A 22,668-nucleotide genomic window follows, 5' to 3' on the forward strand; every position below is an offset into this window, starting at 1 on the left:
GGACTGCATGTTGCCGCGGCGAGGTTATGTATCGTCTTGGAGGAAAATAGTGCCATCCCACAACAATTCGGGTCTCTTCTGAGATGGCGCTAGGTGCATTCTTTTTCTTGCGGTACCTTTGCAATAACACTCCTCATTTAGTCTTATCTTGGTGGCACAAAATGCTCAAGCACAAGGCGAAGGTGGGAAAACAATACAAAAAACTTGCAAAATGTCCCACCGGCTCAAAATCCCAAAATGCCTGAATACAAAAATATTGTTACGGCTTTGGGGAGCGCGAGGCTCACGAGGAGGTAACTTGGACCTGCTTAACAACATCCGACCCTGAAGCTGATACAGCCACGGATAACTCTGCGACCTGACGGGTTGCTAAGCAACCATGGATGCCATCCTGGGTGACCAAATCTGGCGGGGTCCCTGTGCCAAAACTCTCGTTACCTTTCCGGTGATATAGCACCCACCAGATGGGGAACCGCACTCTCAACTTCCCTCCCTATCTACTTATTAAGTACCGCCGAGCATTGGTGGGACGTCGGCTAATTGTAGGGGGGACGTCGGCTAATCTAGTGAAGCGAATCACTGGGGTACAACTCCCTGTCTATTTATTACACTCTATGTCTAACCAATGGTGGAAACAGACAATCGAGCAGGTTGGAAACAGTTTATATAATGAATCAAGGAACGTATTTACAGAATGCAGCGTCACTAAGAAGAGAACTTAACCCTTATGCACATAAAGAACCCCTTAGACAATGTCCATCCTTCCGTCTGCCTTGTCAGTTTATGATCGAGGAACAACTTATTTAATCGAATGTTGTATTTTTAACACAAATCGGAACACGAATCAAAGACAAATCTGCTGTTTAGCAGTGCTTTGGCTCTGAATGGCCGAATCCCGTTCTATCTCCGAATGATTACGCATGTGCAGAGAGGAGTGAGGTAATATTTTACTTTGTCTGCCTGGCAGTCAAACGAAATTATAAATCATTCCAAACAGGAAACTTACTGTTTTAAGGACGTCATACAGGACACAAACAGGCACGAATAACTAATGTAATGTGTTAGATGGGATGATGTAATAGACAATGGGTAAAACGGTGGTAAAACCAGCTCGCAACAATTGTCTACTCTGGAGAGCCAGAAAAGAACATCTGTCCAATCTCAAGAATGAGCTTTCAAACTCGTCTTCCTCTAACACCTAGTGGCACATTGTCAAGACTTGCACCCTCTGCCCTCTCTGTGCTTTGTCCCTCTCAGGTATCCAGAACCACTCTCACCTTTTCTCATTTATTTCTCTTTTGCAGCTGTGGAACCACCTTCCATACCCTCTACAATCTCATTCTTCCCTCCAGGTCTTCAAAATTGTTAACTTCCCTCCCCCATCCCACACCCCTCCCAAAAAGTTTGCTTATGAATCCATCTTGTCCACCCTTTATGTTTTCCCTTCACCCTCATCGTTGCCTGCTTCCCTTGTTTGTCCGTCTCCATCTATTTTTCCCCCGCCTTGTTGTTGGAGTGTCACCTTTCTCCTGCTGTTCCCTTTGTCATGTTGTGTCCTGACTTCTTCTGTGTCATAGCTCTTCCACGAGCCTAAACCATGTAGTGAAAAAAAAAAATTCCCCGCCCCAAACAATGTCCCCACATTCGCGGCATCCAGGAACATATCCCCCGCGAATGTCTGGGTCCGACTGCATATACTTGATCACTGCAAACACTCGTGTTCTATGAACTTTCTCGTTGTGTTAAGTGATTGGGTTGTGTCAAATGTACATCGATTTACTTACGTTACCAGCTGGACAAAGTATAAACCAAACCCTTTTTCTCTTTTTTCCATTCAGGATGAATCTGTGGGAGTTGGCTGAGTTTCTTGTAAGGCGAGGAGTAATCAACGCCATCAACCTCGATGGTGGCGGCTCAGCAACCGTTGTCGTTAATGGCACCCTTGTGAGCTACCCATCAGATACCTGGTAGGTTATTGTCATAATATACATGCATGTATTTAACCTTCAATGTGCTATTTTTGAGTGTGACACCTGGTATAGTTAACCTTCAATACTTTGTAGACACGATCTTACCCAAAGGCATGGGACACGATTTTATTGATTGCATAACGAGCCTTAGTGTGTTGCCATTTGATATAACGTCGTCCCTCCCCGTGCCTGAATCACAGGATGGACCCTTCTCCCAAACAAAGCAAATATGGTAATAAAGCTAAATTGTGTCTGTTTGGCATATTTTGTGATGATCAAAGCTCATGAAAAAATACTATTGGAAAAGAATAGTTTAAAAAAAGGAAATATTACAAAAATAGACAAAAGGCTATGTTTTCTTGTTTTCTCCCCTGTCTGTCTGTCTGTCTGTGAATAGGATATCTAAAAACGTTGTGGACAGATTTGGACGAAATTTGGTGGACAAGTCAGGTGTGTGACAAGGAAGAATTGATTTGATTTTGGTGAAGATCCAGATCCAGATATGAGAATTTAAAATTTTTAAAAAGTGATTCTTCACCATTGAGAGATGGGTCCGAAAAAACGATATATAATATGATATTTCAAAATGTTGTCAGGTTATGACTAAACTAGGTGGATGAGTTGGTTAGGTGACGAGAACAAGCCGATTCGATTTTGGTTCAGGTCCGCATCCAGATCCGGCCTATCGGTGGATACAAAACGTAAAATGTTCAGCCTGGTGGAGGTTTGCTCTCTACCGAGTGCCGTTCTAGTTCATTCTGTGATGATCATGTGTATATATTATGCAGGGTTTGTTTTTGGAGGAGTCCTGTACCTGGGACATGATGACATGGAGGAAGGACACTGGTTGGAGACTTCAGCCTTGATATTTGGAAGATGTGTTTTCTGCCAAGCCTCAGGATGGACACACACTTGGCGTGAGCCCTACAGAATGAAGTTAGAACGGCACTCGGTAGAGCGCATATCTCCGCCAGGCTGTGCAGTTTGTTTTGTATCCCACTGATATGCCGGATCTGGATTCGGACCTAAACTAAAATATAATCAAATTGTTATTGTCACCTAACCAACTTGTCCACCAAGTTTCGTACAAATCCATCCATATATTTTTGAGATATTGTGCTATGTTTCGGTTTTAGCCCTGCTACTCAATGGTGAAGAATCACTTATAAAATTCTACTAGCCGGATCCGGGTGTGGATCTTCACCAAAATCCCATCATTTCGTCCTTGTCACATACACAACCTCTTCGCCAAATTTCGTCCAAATCCGTCCACAACTTTTTGAAATGTCTTGTTAACAGACAGACAGACAAACAGACAGGGGTGAAAACATAACTTCTGTCCACCTTCGGTGGCGGAGGTAACTAAAGTTGCCCTCGGTTGGGTTAGCTTTCCATGTTTTGAAAGCAGCCTACTTAACCGTCACAGTGTCTCCACAGGATTCAGCGTACCACGGCCGATAGGATGGATAGGATAGCCGCATGCAGGGGTGGGAAAACCGGTACATGAGAGAAAGCAAGTTTTTGTGAAAGTATCCGCAGGTGGTATTGATATCAAGTGCTACAGAGATGGTAGTCCAATCCTTTCTGAGAGGGCAGATTGCAATCCTTGTGAGTTAGCCCGTGTGAACAGCCATATTCTGCGTCATTGAGGTTATTCCGTTAACAATGGTCAGAGAAATGTGAACTTTGTTAAGAAAGTGGTCAGAAGGGCCAAGAGGGGTCAAAAATGATCATGAGAGATTTGACTAGCTCCAGGAGCGAGGACGTACCAATTGCAGAAATCCAGGTTGGGAAGTTTACGGATTGTCAGATCCACAGAGTCGCAGAAGGCCTTTGCTGCAATGCCATATCTAGTTGTTGTGGAGTTAACACCCAGCCAACTGGCATGGTGACAGTTGAAATCGGTGCAGATGAAGAACAGAGTTGGAAAGGATGGATACAAGTTGATCCATATTGAAGGAAGTCTTCTTCACCTCCATGCCTTGCATAGTACTAAAAAACAGCTGCTGTTGTGCCACCAGCAGTTACTCTCTCTGGGATCCTGTTCTCCAGATCCAGTCGTACACTAAAGTGTGACGACTGGGGAGTCCAGGAGCTGCCCCGCAGTAGCCACATTAGTGGCCGAGTTGCTGCCACCCGTTGACTTCAAAAAGTTATTCCGCGTGCCAGCAAGTATCTCCGCCATTGACTAAGAAGTTCATCTACCGGAGGGAACATCCAACGTCCTGCTGCCGACGTCTTCACCGTAACTCTGGCAAGCGAGGCATGCAGGTGCTCGGCCTTGCCCAAGGTCCTCCTGCGAGCTAGCGGACGAAAGGGGTGCTCTAATGTCCCATTCACAGACCTTCAGTCTGTGCTGCTAAGGAAATAGATATGGAGGTGTATCGACAGTTGTCACCATTAGGTGGACTGTATACTGCACAGACAAACAAACAGGTGGTTGCAGACAGGTATCTGGTATATCCAGATGGCTTGAAGGGGTTATTGTGGACATCGTATTGTGAAGGTAATCCATTATTTATTTATTTTTCAAAAAAATACAACACATGGGGTTCTACTCCAAAAATAAATAATGTTGGCAATTTAATGTTTATTTACTTTGTGAGTTGTTTGTAATGTTCTGTTCAGACTTTCCTGAGTGTAGCGCTCTGTATTTTGGGCTGATTCATAATATCCAATCTGAGTTCATTTGTGTATCCATTGATTTCAAATTTGTATCGTCCCACCACTCCCTACCCAGTCCTTATGAGTACATGTGGCGATGTGAGCGGCCTGTATCCTCCGTTCTGTGCGTCCGTGCTCCAGAGTTAGTTTGCCAACCACCCTGTCTTCATGGCCACTGTGTCGATGGTGTCTGCCGTTGTGATGGCGATTGGGCAGGTGTCGACTGCAACACCCCATTGTGCCCTGCTCACTGTAGCGGGCATGGTGTGTGTACTGCAGGTGAGATAATAATAATAATAATGCATTTATTTTATATAGCGCTTTTCAGGAAGCCCAAAGACGCTTTGACAGAGTGCAAAACATAATGCATAGCAAAACATAAAGACAATTGCAAAAAAAGAAGAAGAATCAATAGGGAAATATTCAAAGCACAAAGGAGGGAGAAGGAGAGGAGATAGGCAGGGGTTAGATGCTGTGGGTTAAATGTTGAATGCAGTGTTGAACAGGTGGGTCTTGAGTGATGTTTTGAATGTGGTGAGTGAGGACGAGTCTCTGATGGTGTGAGGTAGCGAGTTCCAGAGGGTGGGAGCAGCGATGGAGAAGGCCCTGTCCCCCCAGGATCTAAATTTGGTCCGGATGGGGGGGGGTCAGGAGGTTGGTACCAGCAGAGCGGAGGTTGCGGGTGGGAGTGTGTCTGGAGAGGAGGTCAGCCAGGTAGGATGGGGCCAGGTTATGGAGGGCTTTGTAGGTCAAGAGGAGGATTTTGTACTGGATTCTCTGGGAGATGGGGAGCCAGTGAAGCTTGTAAAGGACGGGGGTGATGTGGTCACGGGTCCGGGAATGGGTGAGTAGACGGGCAGCGGAGTTCTGAATGTATTGGAGTTTATTGGTGATTGTTGAGGGTGAACCATAAAGGAGGCTATTGCAGTAGTCCAGACGGGAAGTGATGAAGTCGTGGATGAGGGTTTCTGCAGCCACGGAGGAGAGGGATGGACGGAGACGGGCGATGTTTTTCAGGTGAAAGAAGGCTGTCTTTGTGATCTGTTTAGTGTATTTGTCGAAGGAGAGGGTTTGGTCAAAGATGATGCCAAGATTCCGGATGTGAGGGGAGGTGGATACTGGGAAACCGTCGATGTTGAGGGCAAAGTTATGGGTGGACTTGGTGAGCGTTTTTGGGCCAATGATGATTATTTCAGATTTATCACAGTTAAGTTTGAGGAAGTTGATTTGAAGCCAGGATTTTATTTCAGTGATGCAGTTTGTCAGGATAGAGTGGGTGGTGGTGGAGATGGACTTGGTGGAGATGAAAAGCTGGATGTCATCGGCGAAGCAGTGGAATTGGAGACCATGACGGCGGATTAAGTGACCGAGGGGGGACAGGTAAAGGATGAAGAGGAGGGGGCCAAGAACTGAACCTTGGGGGACACCTTGGGGGAGGGGAGCAGTGGGGGATTTGCAGTTATTGATGGAGATGAACTGACGTCTGTCAGAGAGGTATGATTTAATCCAAGAGAGGGCAGTGCCGGTAATGTTAAAGGTGGTTTCAAGTCGGGTGAGGAGGATGGTGTGATCGATGGTGTCAAAGGCGGCGCTGAGGTCGAGGAGGATGAGAATGTTGAGGTTGCCAGCGTCAGAGGAGAGGAGAAGGTCGTTGGTGATTTTGAGGAGAGCAGTTTCAGTACTGTGGTTGGAGCGGAATCCGGATTGGAATGTTTCATTCAGGTTATTTGCAGAGAGGTGATGTTTGAGTTGAGTGGATACAGCACGTTCCAAAACCTTTGACAGAAAGGGTAGGTTGGAGATGGGTCTGAAGTTATTTAGGGTGTCGGGGTTTAGTCCAGGTTTTTTCAGAATGGGGGTAACAGCAGCAATTTTGAGGGATGGTGGGACGATGCCTGTAGACAGGGAGGAGTTTATTGTTGCAATGATAAGTGGAGAGAGAGCAGGAAGGGAGGCCTTGACAAAGCTGGAGGGGATGGGGTCAAGAGTGCAGGTGGCAGTTTTCATTCCGATGAGGAGTTCAGAGAGGTCAGTAGGGGAGACTGGGGAGAATTGAGACAGGGGATGGCAGGATAAGGGGGGGCAGGTGGTTTGAGGGGGAGCGGGTGCGGTGGTGGTCAAGCTGTTGTAGATGTTTTCAATTTTGCGTTGGAAGAATGAAAGGAAGGAGATGCAGTTGTCTATTGTGAGATGCCATGTATTTGAATCTAAACGGTTTCTGGATACTGTATAATGTGCGGACTTTTAAAATTTTATAAAACTTGCAATCAAAGTCGATGTTGTGTACAAATAAACAAAGCCCGGATAAGGTGGACGGAGGTTATTTTTCACCACAGTCTGTCTGTTTGTCTATTTGTCTGTCTGTGAGCAGGATATCCCAAAAGGTTGTGGACGGATTAAGATTAAACTTGGTGGACAGGTTGGAAAAGGTGACAAGAACAGGCCGATTAGATGTTGGTTCAGGCCCGGATGCAGATCCGGCCCATCAGTGGGATACAAAACGGAAACTGTTCAGCCTGGCGGGGGTATGCTCTCTACCACGTGACGTTCTCGTTTCACCCCTGTTTATCTGTTTGGGAGCGGGATATCTCAAAAAGTTGTGGATGGATTTGGACAAAACTTGGGGGACAGGTTGGGTATGTGACGAGGACGAAGTGAGTTGATTTTGATGAAGATCCGCCATGCTCGTTTGTGCCATTATAAATCATTATGACGTGTGTGCGGAAACTTTCACTTTCCACACCAATGATTTATTTTTGCTTCGGACACAAAGACTCTTTGAAACGAACCCTCAAAAGCAAGCAGACATGTACATAACCAATTGCAGTCATATTGGCTACTCATTAAGCTTCCTGCTTGCTTTACTAGTTTAATGTTTTTACTTCATGAAGGCTTTCCATTGGTGAATTTAGGTAATGGTCATGGTGTTTTGAAGAAAGGCCAATGAAGATATAGGAGCAGTCAGTGTTATCATTACCGGCCTCGGATACCCTCTCCGAAGAGCTAACCTGCCTTAACATTGTTAAAGGCCACTGTGATCTGTTTTCTAGCATTTTCTCTACTTTTTTCATATCACAAAATGGATCAAATATTATCGGAGATCCATTTGCCATTACCAAGTCCTTGACCACCTTTATAATCTCACTGATTTTTGTTAATAATAGATGCTATAGCAACGTAATTTACTGCATGGTCAGATCCTGGATGGATAACTCTATCCTTGTCCTTACTAAGCTACCACAAACACATCTATTGTCTCCATGCGGTACGTAACACAAATGCTCAACTCGTGACAAACACTGATGTGATCGTACACTACATTTCCCGGCCTGTGCCCATTGGCTTGCCAAATGCCAATGTGTTGTTCAGAAAGTTTTAATGGCTTTGTGTAATGGTTATCCGAAGAGGTTCATTCTCCTTGTGTCTAAGGTTCATGCAAGAGTTCGTACCTGTACAGTATGGTATTACATTTAAAACAAGGATACTGTATTGTGTCACTAATGTACCTTTACATGAGTTAGAAAGACATGAGGAGAAACTAGACAAACAAATACGACATATGGTATTTGAACCTAAGATCCCAGCATCATGTTCTTATACAGTCACATGAAAAAGTAAGTACACCCCATGTAAAGTTTTCACTTTTTCAACATATTTCAACATACAGCTATTTGATCTTCATTTCAACAATATTGACAGATAAAGGTGATATATAACAAATATCATGAAACATTTACATTTTGTAGTCCATTGTATAATTTATATAAACCTAAATGCAAATTTCGCATGTGGAAAAAGTAAGTACACCCCTACATTTATCACTACTTCAAATACCTAAAATTAGAATCAGGTGCACCAGCTCAGGTGCAAATGATTAGAACATCGTTAGAGAGAGGATCTTGGAGGAACCTGTCTTGTTTAAACCTCAGACATTTAGTTTGGTTTGCTCTTTGTTGTTGAAATGTGCGGCGTCACCATGCCTAGATCAAAAGAGCTCTCTGAGGCCTTGAGAAAGAAGGTTATAGATGCCTATGAGTCTGGGAAGGGATTTAAAAAGATCTCCAAACAATTTCAAATCAATCATTCGACTGTCCGGAAGATCATCTACAAGTGGAGAAGATTCCAAACAACTGCCAACTTATTCAGGCCAGGCCGCCCCAGCAAGTTCAGGCCGAGAGCAGACCGCAAGATGCTGAAAGAAGTCTCTAAGAACCCCAGAATGTCATCACGGGACCAACAGGTAGCTCTTGCCACTGTTGATGTCAAAGTGCACGAGTCTACCATTAGAAAGAGGCTGCACAAATTTGATCTACATGGGAGGTGCGCCAGGAGGAAACCTTTGCTGTCCAGAAAGAAAATCAGGGCAAGACTAAAGTTTGCCAATGAACACCTAGGCAAAGACCAGCACTTCTGGAACAATGTGCTCTGGACAGATGAGTCAAAAGTAGAGCTATTTGGCCACAGTACCAGAAGACATGTTTGGCGAAAACCAAAGACAGCATTTGACCACAAGAACCTGATACCAACTGTAAAGCATGGTGGTGGAAATATTATTGTTTGGGGCAGCTTTGCTGCATCAGGGCCTGGGCAGCTCACCATCATAGAATCCACTATGAATTCTTCATTGTACCAGAGGGTGCTTGAGGATAATGTGAGGCTATCTGTCGGAGAGTTGAAGCTCAATCGACGGTGGACCTTGCAACATGACAATGACCCTAAACATACCAGTAAATCCACCAAGGAATGGCTGAAAAGAAAGAAATGGAGGGTTCCGGAATGGTCAAGTCAAAGCCCAGATGTAAATCCCATCGAGATGTTGTGGGGGGATTTGAAACGAGCTGTGCATGCAAGAAACCCCTCAAACATCGCACAGCTGAAAGAATTCTGCACGGAGGAGTGGGCAAAAATTTCTCCCAGTCGATGTCAGAGACTGGTAGACAGTTATAGTGGGGCAACTTAGCATAACAATTGTGCATTTTGTGAGGAAAGCACCAAATATGGCACACTAGTAGACTATCATATTATGAAAAGATCTGGATATTGGGCCATCTCAGATTCAGAGATTTGATTTTTGCAAGATTTCGATTAGATTGGGATCGAAGAGAACACCTTCTCCGTCTTCTGTACAGTGAAGTTGCCAGCCCTGAATTCTCTGGCTACATCTGGGTGCTTCATTGGGAGTGCAACCATGTCCCTCAGGTGAACAGGGACCCACCTGGCATAGTGTGTGTGGTCTGAGGCATGGAACCATGGGACCAGTTCCGTCAGGGCATCAAGGTACATCGTGAATGAAGCCTGCCGCAAAGAACGCACGTAGACCAGTACCAACATCTCTAGTTCCAGCACAGTTGCCCAGTACTGAAAGTTGGGAATGTCTTCTCCTCTCTGGTGACACCAGTCTTCGAACTCAGGCAGGTCTTCTGCATCAGCATATGTCATACAGTGGCGTTCATACGCACGGTGTTGCAGGATGTGCAGTGCCGCTGTAGTGATTTGATGAGCTCTTCTTGTGCGGGTGATGTGGGCAGCTCGCAGGAAGGAGTCGGCCGTCCCTGGCGTTGCAATCTCAGCTTGCAAATCTGCAAAATCTGCAAATCTTGGAAAAATCAAATCTCTGAATCTGAGATGGCCCAATATCCAGATCTTTTCATAATATGATAGTCTACTCGTGTGCCAAATTTGGTGCTTTCCTCACAAAATGCACAATTGTTATGCTATATTTAGCTTAGCTGCCGGACTATTATAAGAAACGCCTACTTGAGGTTGTTCCTGCCAAAGGGGGCAATACCACCCATTAGAGCCAAGGGTGTACTTACTTTTTCCACATGCGAAATTTGCATTATTGTTTATTTAAATTATACAATGGACTACAAAATGTAAATGTTTCATGATATTTGTTGTATTATATCACCTTTATCTATCAATATTGTTGAAATGAAGATCAAATAGCTGTATGTTGAAATATGTTGAAAAAGTCAAAACTTTACATGGGGTGTACTTACTTTTTCACGTGACTGTACTTGGCATCAGATGCAAATGCCAAACAGGCATACCTGGTTGGGTTTCCCAAATGAGAGCGAGCTCATGATACTTACTGCACAGCTCATGATGCTTACTGCACGGCTCATGATGCTTACAGCACGGCTCATGATTCTTACTGCACGGCTCATGATGCTTACTGCACGGATCATGATGCTTACTGCACGGCTCATGATGCTTACTGCACGGCTCATGCTGCTTACTGCACGGCTCATGATGCTTACTGCACGGCTCATGCTGCTTACTGCACGGCTCATGATGCTTACTGCACGGATCATGATACTTACTGCACGGCTCATGATGCTTACTGCACGGCTCAGGATGCTTACTGCACGGCTCAGGATGCTTACTGCACGGCTCAGTACCCATGCTAGGTAATGTAGTAGGTATACCGTGCACAAGTTCAGACATGCGAGTAGGAATTGAATAAAAACAAAGGGAGAAATAAATAAAACCTTCAAATTAATTCCTTAATTGTCGTTATTTAAATAATAACTAGGGCATGCCCGTACTATATATAAGCTAGGACGTGCCCGTTCCTTGCCAAAAAAAAAAAAAAAAAAAATTTGTGTAGGGGTGTGTGTGTGTAAACATCCTAGGGCGTGCCCGTACGTGGGTGCAAAAAAACATGCGTGCAAACAACAACAACAAAAAAAAACTTTGAAACCACGTGGCAGTAACGACCACAGAACCCCCCCCCTCTATTTACATGAATGGTTTGGTCCATTCGCAACGACCACAGAACCCCCCCCCTCTATTTACATGCAATGGTTTGGTCCATTCGCAACGCCAAAGCGAACGGCGAACGGCTAAATCGCCATAGCTCGGTAAGTACTTGTCCGATTAATTTCAAACCTTGAAAAGGCACATCCTCGGGTCCCCAGCAATATACCTGGCAAGTTTAAAGTATATCGGACCGGTAGTTGTCGAGAAACAGCGGTCACAGACAAACATACACACATACACACATACACACATACAAACACACATACACACAGAGATTAATGGAATTATAGATAGATAATAATAATAATGAGTTCAAAAAGGCAACAATAAAACATTTTGAATTTTATTCAATGGAGGCGATTCCTAAACAGCCCAAATGTATCGCAATAACTTTTAATGAGCAGGGAAAAGGAAAACATCAAGATATTAGATGATACAAGGGAAAAACTTCAGCAGAAATCTTCCAATTGGTCAACATCTGATAAGTCTGATGTGAGGTACATGAAAGTATAATCGGTCAAAAAAAGGGTTTCTTTTGCAAAAAGGAAGCAAATGAGATTGCAGATGGACTCATGATGTATTATTGTTGAGGTGCCGCAGCACAGGTAAGCTGAGACGAGCTCGGAGGGCTTGTCATATACCAGTTCATAATACACTTGTGGATTCGACCAACAACCAATACAATCTATACAGCCAGTTCTTCGCCACTTTTAAAGGGCTGACAGGATGGTCTAGATGTACGCACACACATGGTCTAGATGTACGCACACACACCTCTACGCCGTCTAGCCTTGGTTCGAATCCTGACCCAGCTATAAACTGGCAGTTTCGTGAATGTTTGTGCCATTCCTCGGATGGATGTCAGACTGGGCATTCATTGGTGGATGATTAATATTCCACTGTGTCCTTCGTGAAGAGTAGGGCGAGCTATTGCCGGCCCATGGGCAATTTGAAAAATTCCTGCGCTGGCCAGCAGAGGGCATTGCATCAGCGGCACAGCAACACCCTCAGCCAATGATGCTACCCCACAACCTTGTGCTGCATTGAACGAATAAGAAGAGCACTTTTTTTTTTCCTTTAAGATCGAGGCTCGTGAAAGAGCTAACATTAATCACACAAAAAGTCAAACCGACACATAAAACACAAAATAAGGGGAGCGGTAGACAAGATGGGGAGAGAGGGGGAAGGACACAAGCACAATATTTGAGAGCAGGGACATCGAGAGAACTGTGGGAGGGGGAGGGCTTGGGGGGAGGTGGGAGAGGTATAAAACATATGGACACTGCCAGGACTTCCAGGAGAGAAGTTGGAATTTCAAAAAAGTGTATCTGGGGTGAATTAACGTGGGTAGAAAAGATCAAGGTTTTGGATGGGGGAGGATAAGAGGTGGTGGCGAACAGCTGTTTTAAAGACCTGGAGGGAGGAGTGGGATTGAAGAGAGTGAGGGAGTTTGTTCCAGAGGCGGGAGAAAAGAGGAATGAAGGAGTGAAGGTGAGCAGAGAGCCTAGATTTTGGCACTTTAACCATAGTCAGATATCAATGGTGTGATTTGTGAGATGGTGATTTTATATTCTATGTCCTTGCAGCTGGCTGTGAATGCGATCCAGGCTGGATGGGTATCATTTGCTCACAAGGTAATAACAATACTCATTCTTGTGCAATATCAATATACCAAAGGATGAATGACAAGTCCAGTGGCCAAAAATGGAAACCGACTTGCAAAGCCATTATGTTCTTTATGGAATCCGGCCTTTCCGTTGCAATCCGGACTTGCTGTGCCTCCGCACCCGTTTACTCCGCTCTGTTTCCGTGCCAGCCTGCTACCCAGGTCGATACGGCCGGTCTTGTGTTAACGTCTGCAACTGCAGCCAATCGTGTTCTTGCGATCGCATGACGGGGTCCTGTTCATCATCGACCGATCGGAATGTTCCTCAAGGTACCTCCTCTTCTCTGTCAACAACTGTGGCATTTTTTTTTCTGTTTTAATTGTTTGATCGTTTATTTTTGCTCTTTAAACGCTGTTTTCGCAAACATTGGTTCCTTCTCGCAGAGCCTATGCTGAATTGCTTTACGTCCTGGTTGGCTGAGGAACAGCAGAAGCGAATAGCGACTGAGCAGTTTGCGTGGTGAGTTTGAAGACAAATTTACGGTCTTTTTCATCCCGGTGTATGGACAGAATGCATTAACATTTGACAGTCCTTCCTTCTTATTTCAAGTCTTCAGTCGGGTGTTGGCTTAGCGGTGAGGGTGCCGGATTGGGATCCGAGGATCCTGCGTTCGAATCCCGGTCGATCGCTGAATTATCACCAGGGGGGTTGACTCAGCCTGTCATCCTTCCGAGGTCGGCAAATTGAGTACCGGCTTGCTGGGATGAATGATCCCGGTGTGTACCCCGGTTTAGAATAGGTACACCGTATCCCTGCGCATCGTAAGAGGCGACTAAGGGTTGGCGCCAGGAATGGCATCCGGCCATAAAAACATTGCCTCAAACAGGGAACCATGATTGTCATGGGGCCCGCAAGGCTAACCCCCGCTCTGGTGGGGAAAATGGCCTTAAAACGATCATTCATTCATATTCAGTCAGGTCAGTCTTTGGAGACTGCCACTGGTAACATGTAAGCCAGTGCTTCCTGCCGCTTGGTCAGGTTATCGGTGACTAAACCGACACCCCTCACTGGCTTCATTAGTGGGGAGGGCGACTTTGGGACCCTGCCAGGACCAAAAACAGCACCTGGAAAAGGGTGGATGAGCTCTCGTAGGGAGCCAATGGCAATCCAGTAAAGAGATGGCGTCTCCTAAAAAACACCCATCCGGTTTGAACCGGTTTAAGTCACATCAAAGCCTTTTAAAATGGTACGTGCTGCTACCTTGCTTGAATAGGATAAAGCATGGACAACCCCCATCGGTTGGCATCCATGGGGAGGAGGAAATTCCTCTTGAGGAAATGCTCTGCTGAGTACGGTGAGAAAAGCGGCGCCATTGTTATGACGTCACTGGTATCCAGAGTATCCCGGAAAGTGAAGGTTGACGGCATTTCCCCCCCAAGCTCAGTGGCTGTTAAGTTTGTGTGTGTGTGTGTGTGTGTGTGTGTGTGTGTGTGTGTGTGTGTGTGTGTGTGTGTGTGTGTGTGTGTGTGTTAGCATTGCATTGTGGGGAAATACTTTTCGCATTAAAAATGAAGGCACCACCAACTCGTTTTGCTGCCAGAAAGGCAAAGCTCAACTTTGATTTGATCACTGAGTGGTCTTTAAGATCATGAGAGCAATGTTAGGTCTCACCATCTGCATATTGCAGTCATGTGATGCCTCCCCCCTCCCTCTTCGCCCATTAAATGGTACTTACCACCAAGTGCACAATCCTGGATAAAGACCACAGGTCATCCTGTTTCCCAACTCAAGATCTTTTTTTCTCATGAATCCTCCCCTTTTCCTAACAATTTCCTATGTCTGCTCCCCCTCCCTCCTCCTGTTCGCTCATCTCTTTGTTGCATCCATGTTTTTCCTCACTGCCCTCACTACTGTCTTGCTCTTTATGAACCTATATTTTGAAAAAGAAATAAAATTAAAAAAACAAGTAAAAATAATTCAACACAAACCGAAGAGTGGTCAAAATATTTGACCTGAGGCTTGCTAATCAGGAAGCTGTAATCGTTGATGGTGCCTTCATTCTTGAATATGGAACTTCGAACTACAATCGGATTGTTGGAATTTCTTGCCATTATTTTATCCGCAACTTTGAGCTGAAGCCGAATGGATCTCAGTTGCTGCGATGTTTTGCTTCCGACAGGTCTATGATTTTTGCCACTGCCTTCCTTTCCGTCTTCCTTCTGCTGAGCATTATGGGAAATGTAATGGCTGCAAGGCGAGGCTGCCGCCCCGACGACAGGACCTGCCATTACCAGCCACTCGGTGAGGCTTGTGTGCAGCTGGATCCCGGTGAAGACCTTGGAATAACCGGAAACGGCTGTGAGGCCTCTGAATTGGATGGTAGCGGACTGGAGAGGCATGGCGTCAACTTGAAAATGGGAAACGTCCCACGAAGCAGAAGGAGTGATAAAATAATTGATAACTTTAGCTTTGAATTAGTGTCAAACACTAATTTTCCTATTTGATGTTTTTGATGAAACCTGCTGCTTTAATCAATTTTGGAGTGATCTGCACAGGCTTTCAAAAAAAGACATCAGTCCAGATATTATTTCGCAGATTTATTATTAAGTAATTAATTTATTCTTAAATTATTAAGCCATTCATTTTTTTCTTTCAGTAAGATGCTCAGGATACTTTTTAATTCTCCCTGTAAGAAGTTGTGGTCTGTGATCGTGAATTACCTATGTCGGAGATTCTTTGGCCTTCAATCTTTACCCTTGCAATAGATTTTCCTCACATTGCTTTTCGCGACTTGTTAACTCGTGGTGATGACAATTTATGAATCCAAATGCACATTGCACACTCTGTGCGTTTATTGAAATTTCATGTTTTTACCTATTTTGGTGTAATCGACTTACGTGCACATTGCAACCATTTCTCCCCACCGCGCTACACTACTCTGCCCACTTTGCACGATAACGGAATCCCAGTTTGTCTCTTATTGAGGCCTCTCGATGTCCGCAACGCATTAACAGCAGTTGTGTGGTTATTTGGTTTCAAGCGTTTGAAGTATTTCTGAACCATTCACGATCTATCTTAAGATTTCTAACAAACACATGGTACTCCCTCTAAGCTGCTATTTCTTCTGTAATACGGGATGGACTTTGTTGTGAAAATCAACCAAGTCCACAACTTTGTCCCATAGGTAGGTTTAATAACAATCAGATCTCTGGCATCCTGTAAAATACAATCATGCAATATATATCAGGATCTTGGCATCATATAGGAAGGATTGATAATATTAGTCAAAGCAAGCAAGCCTAGAATATGAAAGGGTACGTACCATCCGAGTCGACATGTCATAGAATAATGTCGCAGGAGTGGCCCGAAGTCGCGGACATCCGAGGTCTTATAGACGCCTCTCAGTGGCTTAAGCGAGCATCACACCTGGGTTCAACTTTGATACATTTTCACTACATTCTCCCCGCCGTTAGAACTACACTGCCGCTAGGCAGGAATCAAGCGTGCGTCAGCATTAATTGATTAGGAATGTCAGTCGGTCCATCCATAGCGGTCAGGGCGGCGAATTATCCTGCCAGCACGGGTCCGGAAACTACCGGGTACGACATCCCCAAGCCCGGAGTCCCCTGCATCGGAGTAGCTGCTGGAGGCAGGTGTCGTAGGGGGCACCTCAGTGCCTTCAGGCAGGGGTGTATCTGGCGAAGGGAGGGATGGCAGATGCTCCATAGGGGGAGCTTCGGGAGAGTCCATGGACTCGTAAATCGGTTCGTCGATATCCCTATAAGGGTCGATGACCCCACAAGGGGCGAGATGGCGTACGGAGACAGTGGACTCACGTCCATCTGCCGTCATCACACGAGCATGCTTGGGATTAGCCTGGAGTACCTGCACCTTATCCACTAAGGGATCGTACTTGCTCGTGCGAACCGCACGTTTGAGATAAGCCGGCCCCGGCTCAGCGAGCCAACTGGGTAAAGATCGGATACTACCCGAGCTTCTAGGGTGGTGGAACAGTCTTTCGTGAGGAGTCTGGTTGGTGGCCGTACATAGTAGAGCCCTGATCGAGTTCAGCGCCGCAGGTAGCGACCAAGCCCATTTATCTAGGCCCCGGCCGAGGGTCCTGAGGCTTAGCATGACGGCCCTCCATATGATCCCATTGAAGCGTTCGACCTGCCCATTCGCCTGCGGTCTGTACGGAGTGGTGTAACTCGAAGCGACTATTTTGGAGCAAGAAGCACCTCACTTCCTGGGACAGGAACACCGCACCCCGATCTGTATGCACGTAGGCCGGATACCCAAACATAGAAAACAAATTCTGCAGGCACCGTATGACTGTGGCAGCCGTCATACCTGCGCACGTGTAAGCGAAAGGGAATCGCGAGTACTCATCAACGACAGTGAGCAGATAACGAGAGTTACTCGATACCGGCAGCGGGCCTTTGAAATCCATCGCCAATCTCTCCCACGGTCTAGTAGCCCTGACCAGCGTCCCCATGGGAGGGTTGTAAAAATGCGGTTTGAGTTCCGCACATACAGCGCAGTCGCGGCAGATTCGGCGGATGTCCTCAATCGAGTACGGCAGATTACCACGACGCACAAAATGAGCGAAACGCGTCACCCCAGGATGACACATAGTGTCGTGCAAAGCGCGCAGACCCTCCAAAGTTATGAGACCCGCACCCGTTGCCGGCCTCGATAAGGCGTCGGCGACCAGGTTATCCTTCCCCGGGCGATATTTGATGGTGTAGCAGAAGTCGGCGAGTTCGATCCGCCAGTGAGTGTCTCAAAATGTCTCATTCTTTATGCGTTGAGCATGTAAGGTGTCGTACATAAACGCTACGCTTTGGTGGTCCGTGATGATTTGGAAGCATCGCCCGAGCAAGTACGAACGCCATCACCAAATCGACTCGACGATCGCGTACGCTTCCTTTTCGACAGACGAATGCCTCCACTCAGCGGAGGTGAGAGTCCGCGAAAAGAAAGCCACAGGGCGCCCCCCCTGGGAGAGAGTCGCCGCTATCGCATGATCCGAGGCATCACTTTCTAAGACGAAAGATTTGTTCTCGTCGATCGTCGCCACAGCAGCGCCAGCGATGTCATCCTTAAGGCCCCTAAAGGCAGCCAAGGCGGCTGGGCTCATGGGGAACGCGGCGCAGGCCACAAGTGGGCGGAGTTTGGCGGAGAAATTTTGCACCCACTTAGAATAATGGGCGAACAGCCCGAGAGCACGCTTCAGCGAAGCTCGATCGCAGGGCGGGGCCATATCGAGCAAGGGTCGCAGACGCTCCTTATCAGGAGCAACAGAGCCGTGGGTCACGGTGTACCCCAGAAGATCTATCGTGCGCATGTAGTAACGACATTTAGCCTCATTCATGGTTAAGCGATACCTCTGCGCGACCTCGAAGAAGCGCTTCAGATTCGCATTATGATGCCCCTGGTCATGCCCGCAAACCGTAAGATTGTCCAGATATACAAAGACATCGGTCAAGTTCTCCTTAGCGATGAGGTCGCCCATAGCCCTCTGAAAACAGGAAACCCCGTTCGTCACCCCAAAAGGTAGTCGGGTGAACTGGTATAACCTTTGACCTGATTCAAACGCGGTATAGATGCGGTCTGCCTCGGAGATGGGGATCTGATGATACGAACTGCATAGATCGAGAGTGCTATAGACTGAGTACTGGGCAACCTGTCGAACCAGGGCGTCCATTCCCCGGAGGGGGTAGGCGTCCAGCTGTGTAAATAGATTAATCGTCTGCGAATAGTCGATTACCATTCGTTTGCGATGCGCCTCACTTCGCACCACTAAGACAGACCTGTGCTCGCCACGGCGACCGGCTAGGTTCTATGATACCTTCCTTTAAGAGCTGGGCTGTCTCTTCCACAATGAATTGCGCGTCTGCTCGTGAGTAGCGCCGCGATTTTACCGCTACCGGTGTACAGTCCGTGGTCATATTGGGGAACAGCGACAGAGGCTCAATCTCCATCCCTGCGAGTGCACAAACAGCCAGCGTATCAGTACCACCAAATTCCATTTCCAATCGGCCGTGTCGCTTAAGAAAGCCATGTCCTAACAAGATATCAACACATAGAGCAGGTAAGACCATGAGATGTACATCTGGAAACATTCGTCCCTTTATCACAAGCTTCAATCGACATTCCCCTTTTGTGTTGAGCCTAAGCCCTTGGGAGGCCATAAAGATCTGACGGCATGTCCCGAGGATCGGCCATCCGTGCTTTTGCACCAGTCGATGATTGATATAACTATCCGTGGACCCTGTACCGATTAGAGCCCGTGCAAAATTCCCTCGATCATAAGTGGGATGATGGCCTGAGCCAAGCCAGGCGGTCCGGCAGAAGCCGAGCCATCAGAGCGAGACGATCGCGCCTCGCGTGTAGATCCGACGCCAGCTGCAGTTCTCCGTTTGTTCGAGCAGCCTCCGGAGGGTGCTCGTGTCATGTGCGTAGTTTGAAAGCCATCTGCAGTCTTCCGTGCCAAAACAGGAGCTTGTAGTTCATATGAGCAGTCTTCGGATGGCGCTGGAGTAGCGCGGTGAGTCTCATAGCCATCATGAGACGTTCGGATACCAGCCAAGGACAGTCGCTCCGCGTTCGGGCGTATTTGCCATTTGTTTTGGCGGTCCGATGAATCTCACCAAGGTCGAGCGCGCAGCCAGGGGCCCACGAGGAGGAACGCCGCTCATCAAAGGCGGGTGAGGCACCCCGCTCTGTGCTCGGCCCTTTGGCCCGGCGATAAGCACATTCATTGTCGCGCGTGTTCGTTTGCCCCGCGCAGCTTTTTGGCACACTTTTGCAAAATGCCCTTTTGTTGAACACAGATGACGTATCGCTTCCCGAGCCGGGCACGCCGACCGGGGATGTTGTCGATTCCCGCAGAAATAGCACGTAGCGTTTCGTCCGGGCTTTGGACCCGCAGCTGCAGCTGCCGCCAAGCCGGAATCAGGGTCCTCCTCGGGAGAAGCCAGGGGTTCCGGCAGGGATGCCGTGTCGGCTTCCGTGTCGTCGGCGGTAGCCCTCTCCGGTCGGGCTTGACGAGAAATCCCCGCAGTGACGCGCGTGTGATCGTAAGCGTCAGATTGTTCACGAGCTGTAGTGTAGACGTGAGCCAGCCGTAAAGCCTCCGTGAACGTCAAGTCCTCAACCTCAAGAAGCCTCTGTCTAACAGTAGAAGACCCGATTCCTGAGACAAAATAATCACGTACAAGGTCGTCCTGTACTTGCTCGTGTGTCCATACCTCCTGGGCACTCTCAGCGAGCAGACGTCGCAGCTCTTGTGCGCAGTGGTCTAGCGACTCTGTGGGCTGTTGAGTCCGCTTTGCGAGCAGATGCCGGGAATAGACCACGCTTCGCTTCTTAATGTAAATCCGTTTTAGCTCCGTCACCGCAGCATTGAATGTCGTACACTGCTCGATTCCCCTGTAGACAGTATGGTGTACTTTAGTCTGCAGTACCTGTAATTTTGTTTCATCAGTGACATCGGCGTCCTGGGCTTTGAACTGGCTAGTCCAGGGACTATAGCCAATGCGTCAGCTCCGAGGCCGAATCCGTTGCTTGTGGGTCGGCGGCAAATTGTGGCACCTGGATCATCTTGTGTCCCGCCATGTCCGCCTCGTGTCCTCGAGTGGACGGTAGACTGATTGTTATTAAGTGTTGTGAAAATCAACCAAGTCCACAACTTTGTCCCATAGGTAGGTTTAATAACAATCAGATCTCTGGCATCCTGTAAAATACAATCATGCAATATATATCAGGATCTTGGCATCATATAGGAAGGATTGATAATATTAGTCAAAGCAAGCAAGCCTAGAATATGAAAGGGTACGTACCATCCGAGTCTACATGTCATAGAATAATGTCGCAGGAGTGGCCCGAAGTCGCGGACGTCCGAGGTCTTATAGACGCCTCTCAGTGGCTTAAGCGAGCATCACACCTGGGTTCAACTTTGATACATTTTCACTACAGACTTCTTCTTCTTCTTCTTCTTTCATATGGAACACAGGGCTGCGGGGTAGCATCATTGGCTGAGGGCATGGCTGTGCCGCTGATGAAATGCCCTCTGCTGGTTAGCATAGGAATTTGTAATTTGTTTGCGGTGCCGGCGACAGCTCGCCTACTCTTCGCGAAAGACACCGTGAGGTCTTTAATGTCCGCCTGCGAATGCCAGAAGACTGGGAAGCCCGTTTCACATCCATCCGAGGGATGGCATACACACATTGATCAATCTGCCTGTGAAATACTGAGATGACAATTTATAGCTGGGTCGGGATTCAAATCCAGTCGAGGTAGCTTATAGGCGTACCTCGAGGCCTTCCTGTCAGCCCGACAAATATATATTTTATATCTTTACTTGCATTTTTTATTTATATTTTGAGTTTTACTCCAACAAGCTCCTGTAAATCTTTGTGGTTTGTGACTTGAATATTATACAACAGATGGCAAAAGGTCAGACATAGAGAAGGGTGGAAGGACACAAACAGACTAACCGCATTCTGCAAAGGAAGTAGGGAGGTGGCGAATGTCAATGGTCAGCAAGTGATTGTGATGGAGGGCAGACTCTGTCACCTATGTTGTGTTCGACGAGGGATAAGTGCGAGATGGTGATGGGCAGCAGTAAGATAAATATTTCAGGCAAGCTGCGGCCTGAATCTTCTCCATAAAGGGATAACGTTTCATTCTTTACTTGTATAAAAGAGGATAGACAGGTGACAATCTTCGTTGCAAGCGAACAGCTTCATCGTGATGTCCATGAGGGATCTACCTGAGTAATAAATTAATTGTTATTTCCCATCTAAGTGATGATGATTGACCACGATTACATTTTGATTGGGTGTGATAGACTGCATTGATATGATTTGCTTTGCATTTATGCTGGTGATGGTATCATGATGCCATGAAAATGTAAAATGTTGTTTTTATAAAACCCGAAAACTGTCCACCTGAAGTAATTTTAAAATTGTTTTATATAATAAATCATTTGATGTTATTATGCAGGAAAAGCAAAAATCACTCCCAACTGAAGTGGAGACAGACTCTCATCTCATTGTTGCCCATACCTGGTTGAAGATCACAATCGCAAGGTCGAAGCATCAACTGGAACAGACAAGAGTTTCAAGGAAGAAAGATGTCTGCACAGTTGGTTGCTGATGTGGGAAGACCCACGTGTATCGTGGTTATTTTATGGTAATAAAGATCCTGATGGCAATCATGCTTATTCTATTTATTTGGGATTTGCGGGGGGGTGGGGGGGGGGGGGGCGGGTTGGGGGAGGTTGAGGAGTTGTGGTGGTAGTGGTGGGGGTAGGTTGAAGAGTCGTGGTGGAGAGGGGAGGAATTGAAGACTTTGTCACATTTTATATTTCCGGCATGTTCCGTGGGTCACTGCTAGGTATAATACTGCACAATATTGACAAGCAAGTTACAAAAACATGTTGTGCTACTTGCTTCCTTTTGTTATTGTAAATTATTCATGTGCTGGTACCCTGGTGTGTACCCCGGTTTAGAATAGGTACACCGTATCCCTGCGGATCGTAAGAGGCAACTAAAAGGGTTGGCGTCAGGAAGGGCATCCGGCCATAAAAACATTGCCTCAAAAAGGGAACCATGACAATTACAACTACATATGGGCAGGGTACAGCCCGAAGTACC

The 22,668-nt window shown here is 46.6% G+C and overlaps 1 protein-coding gene across 2 annotated transcripts in view; it reads left to right on the plus strand.

The window, feature by feature from the left end:
- NAGPA (N-acetylglucosamine-1-phosphodiester alpha-N-acetylglucosaminidase) overlaps positions 1-22,226 on the plus strand; it is a 38,510-nt gene extending 16,284 nt beyond the window's left edge. For both annotated transcript variants that reach the window (XM_068128346.2, XM_068128347.2), the window contains exons 6-12: positions 1,839-1,967; positions 4,711-4,913; positions 12,986-13,033; positions 13,216-13,335; positions 13,450-13,525; positions 15,186-15,307; positions 22,016-22,226. In XM_068128346.2, the coding sequence (XP_067984447.1) occupies positions 1,839-1,967; positions 4,711-4,913; positions 12,986-13,033; positions 13,216-13,335; positions 13,450-13,525; positions 15,186-15,307; positions 22,016-22,041 (724 nt within the window). In that variant the 3' untranslated portion in view covers positions 22,042-22,226. The remainder of the gene's footprint in view (positions 1-1,838; positions 1,968-4,710; positions 4,914-12,985; positions 13,034-13,215; positions 13,336-13,449; positions 13,526-15,185; positions 15,308-22,015) is intronic.
- The last annotated feature ends 442 nt before the right edge of the window (positions 22,227-22,668 follow it).

The sequence above is a fragment of the Myxine glutinosa genome, chromosome 9 (genome assembly GCF_964187855.1).
Source record: "Myxine glutinosa chromosome 9, kmMyxGlut1.1, whole genome shotgun sequence".
Taxonomy (NCBI): domain Eukaryota; kingdom Metazoa; phylum Chordata; class Myxini; order Myxiniformes; family Myxinidae; genus Myxine; species Myxine glutinosa.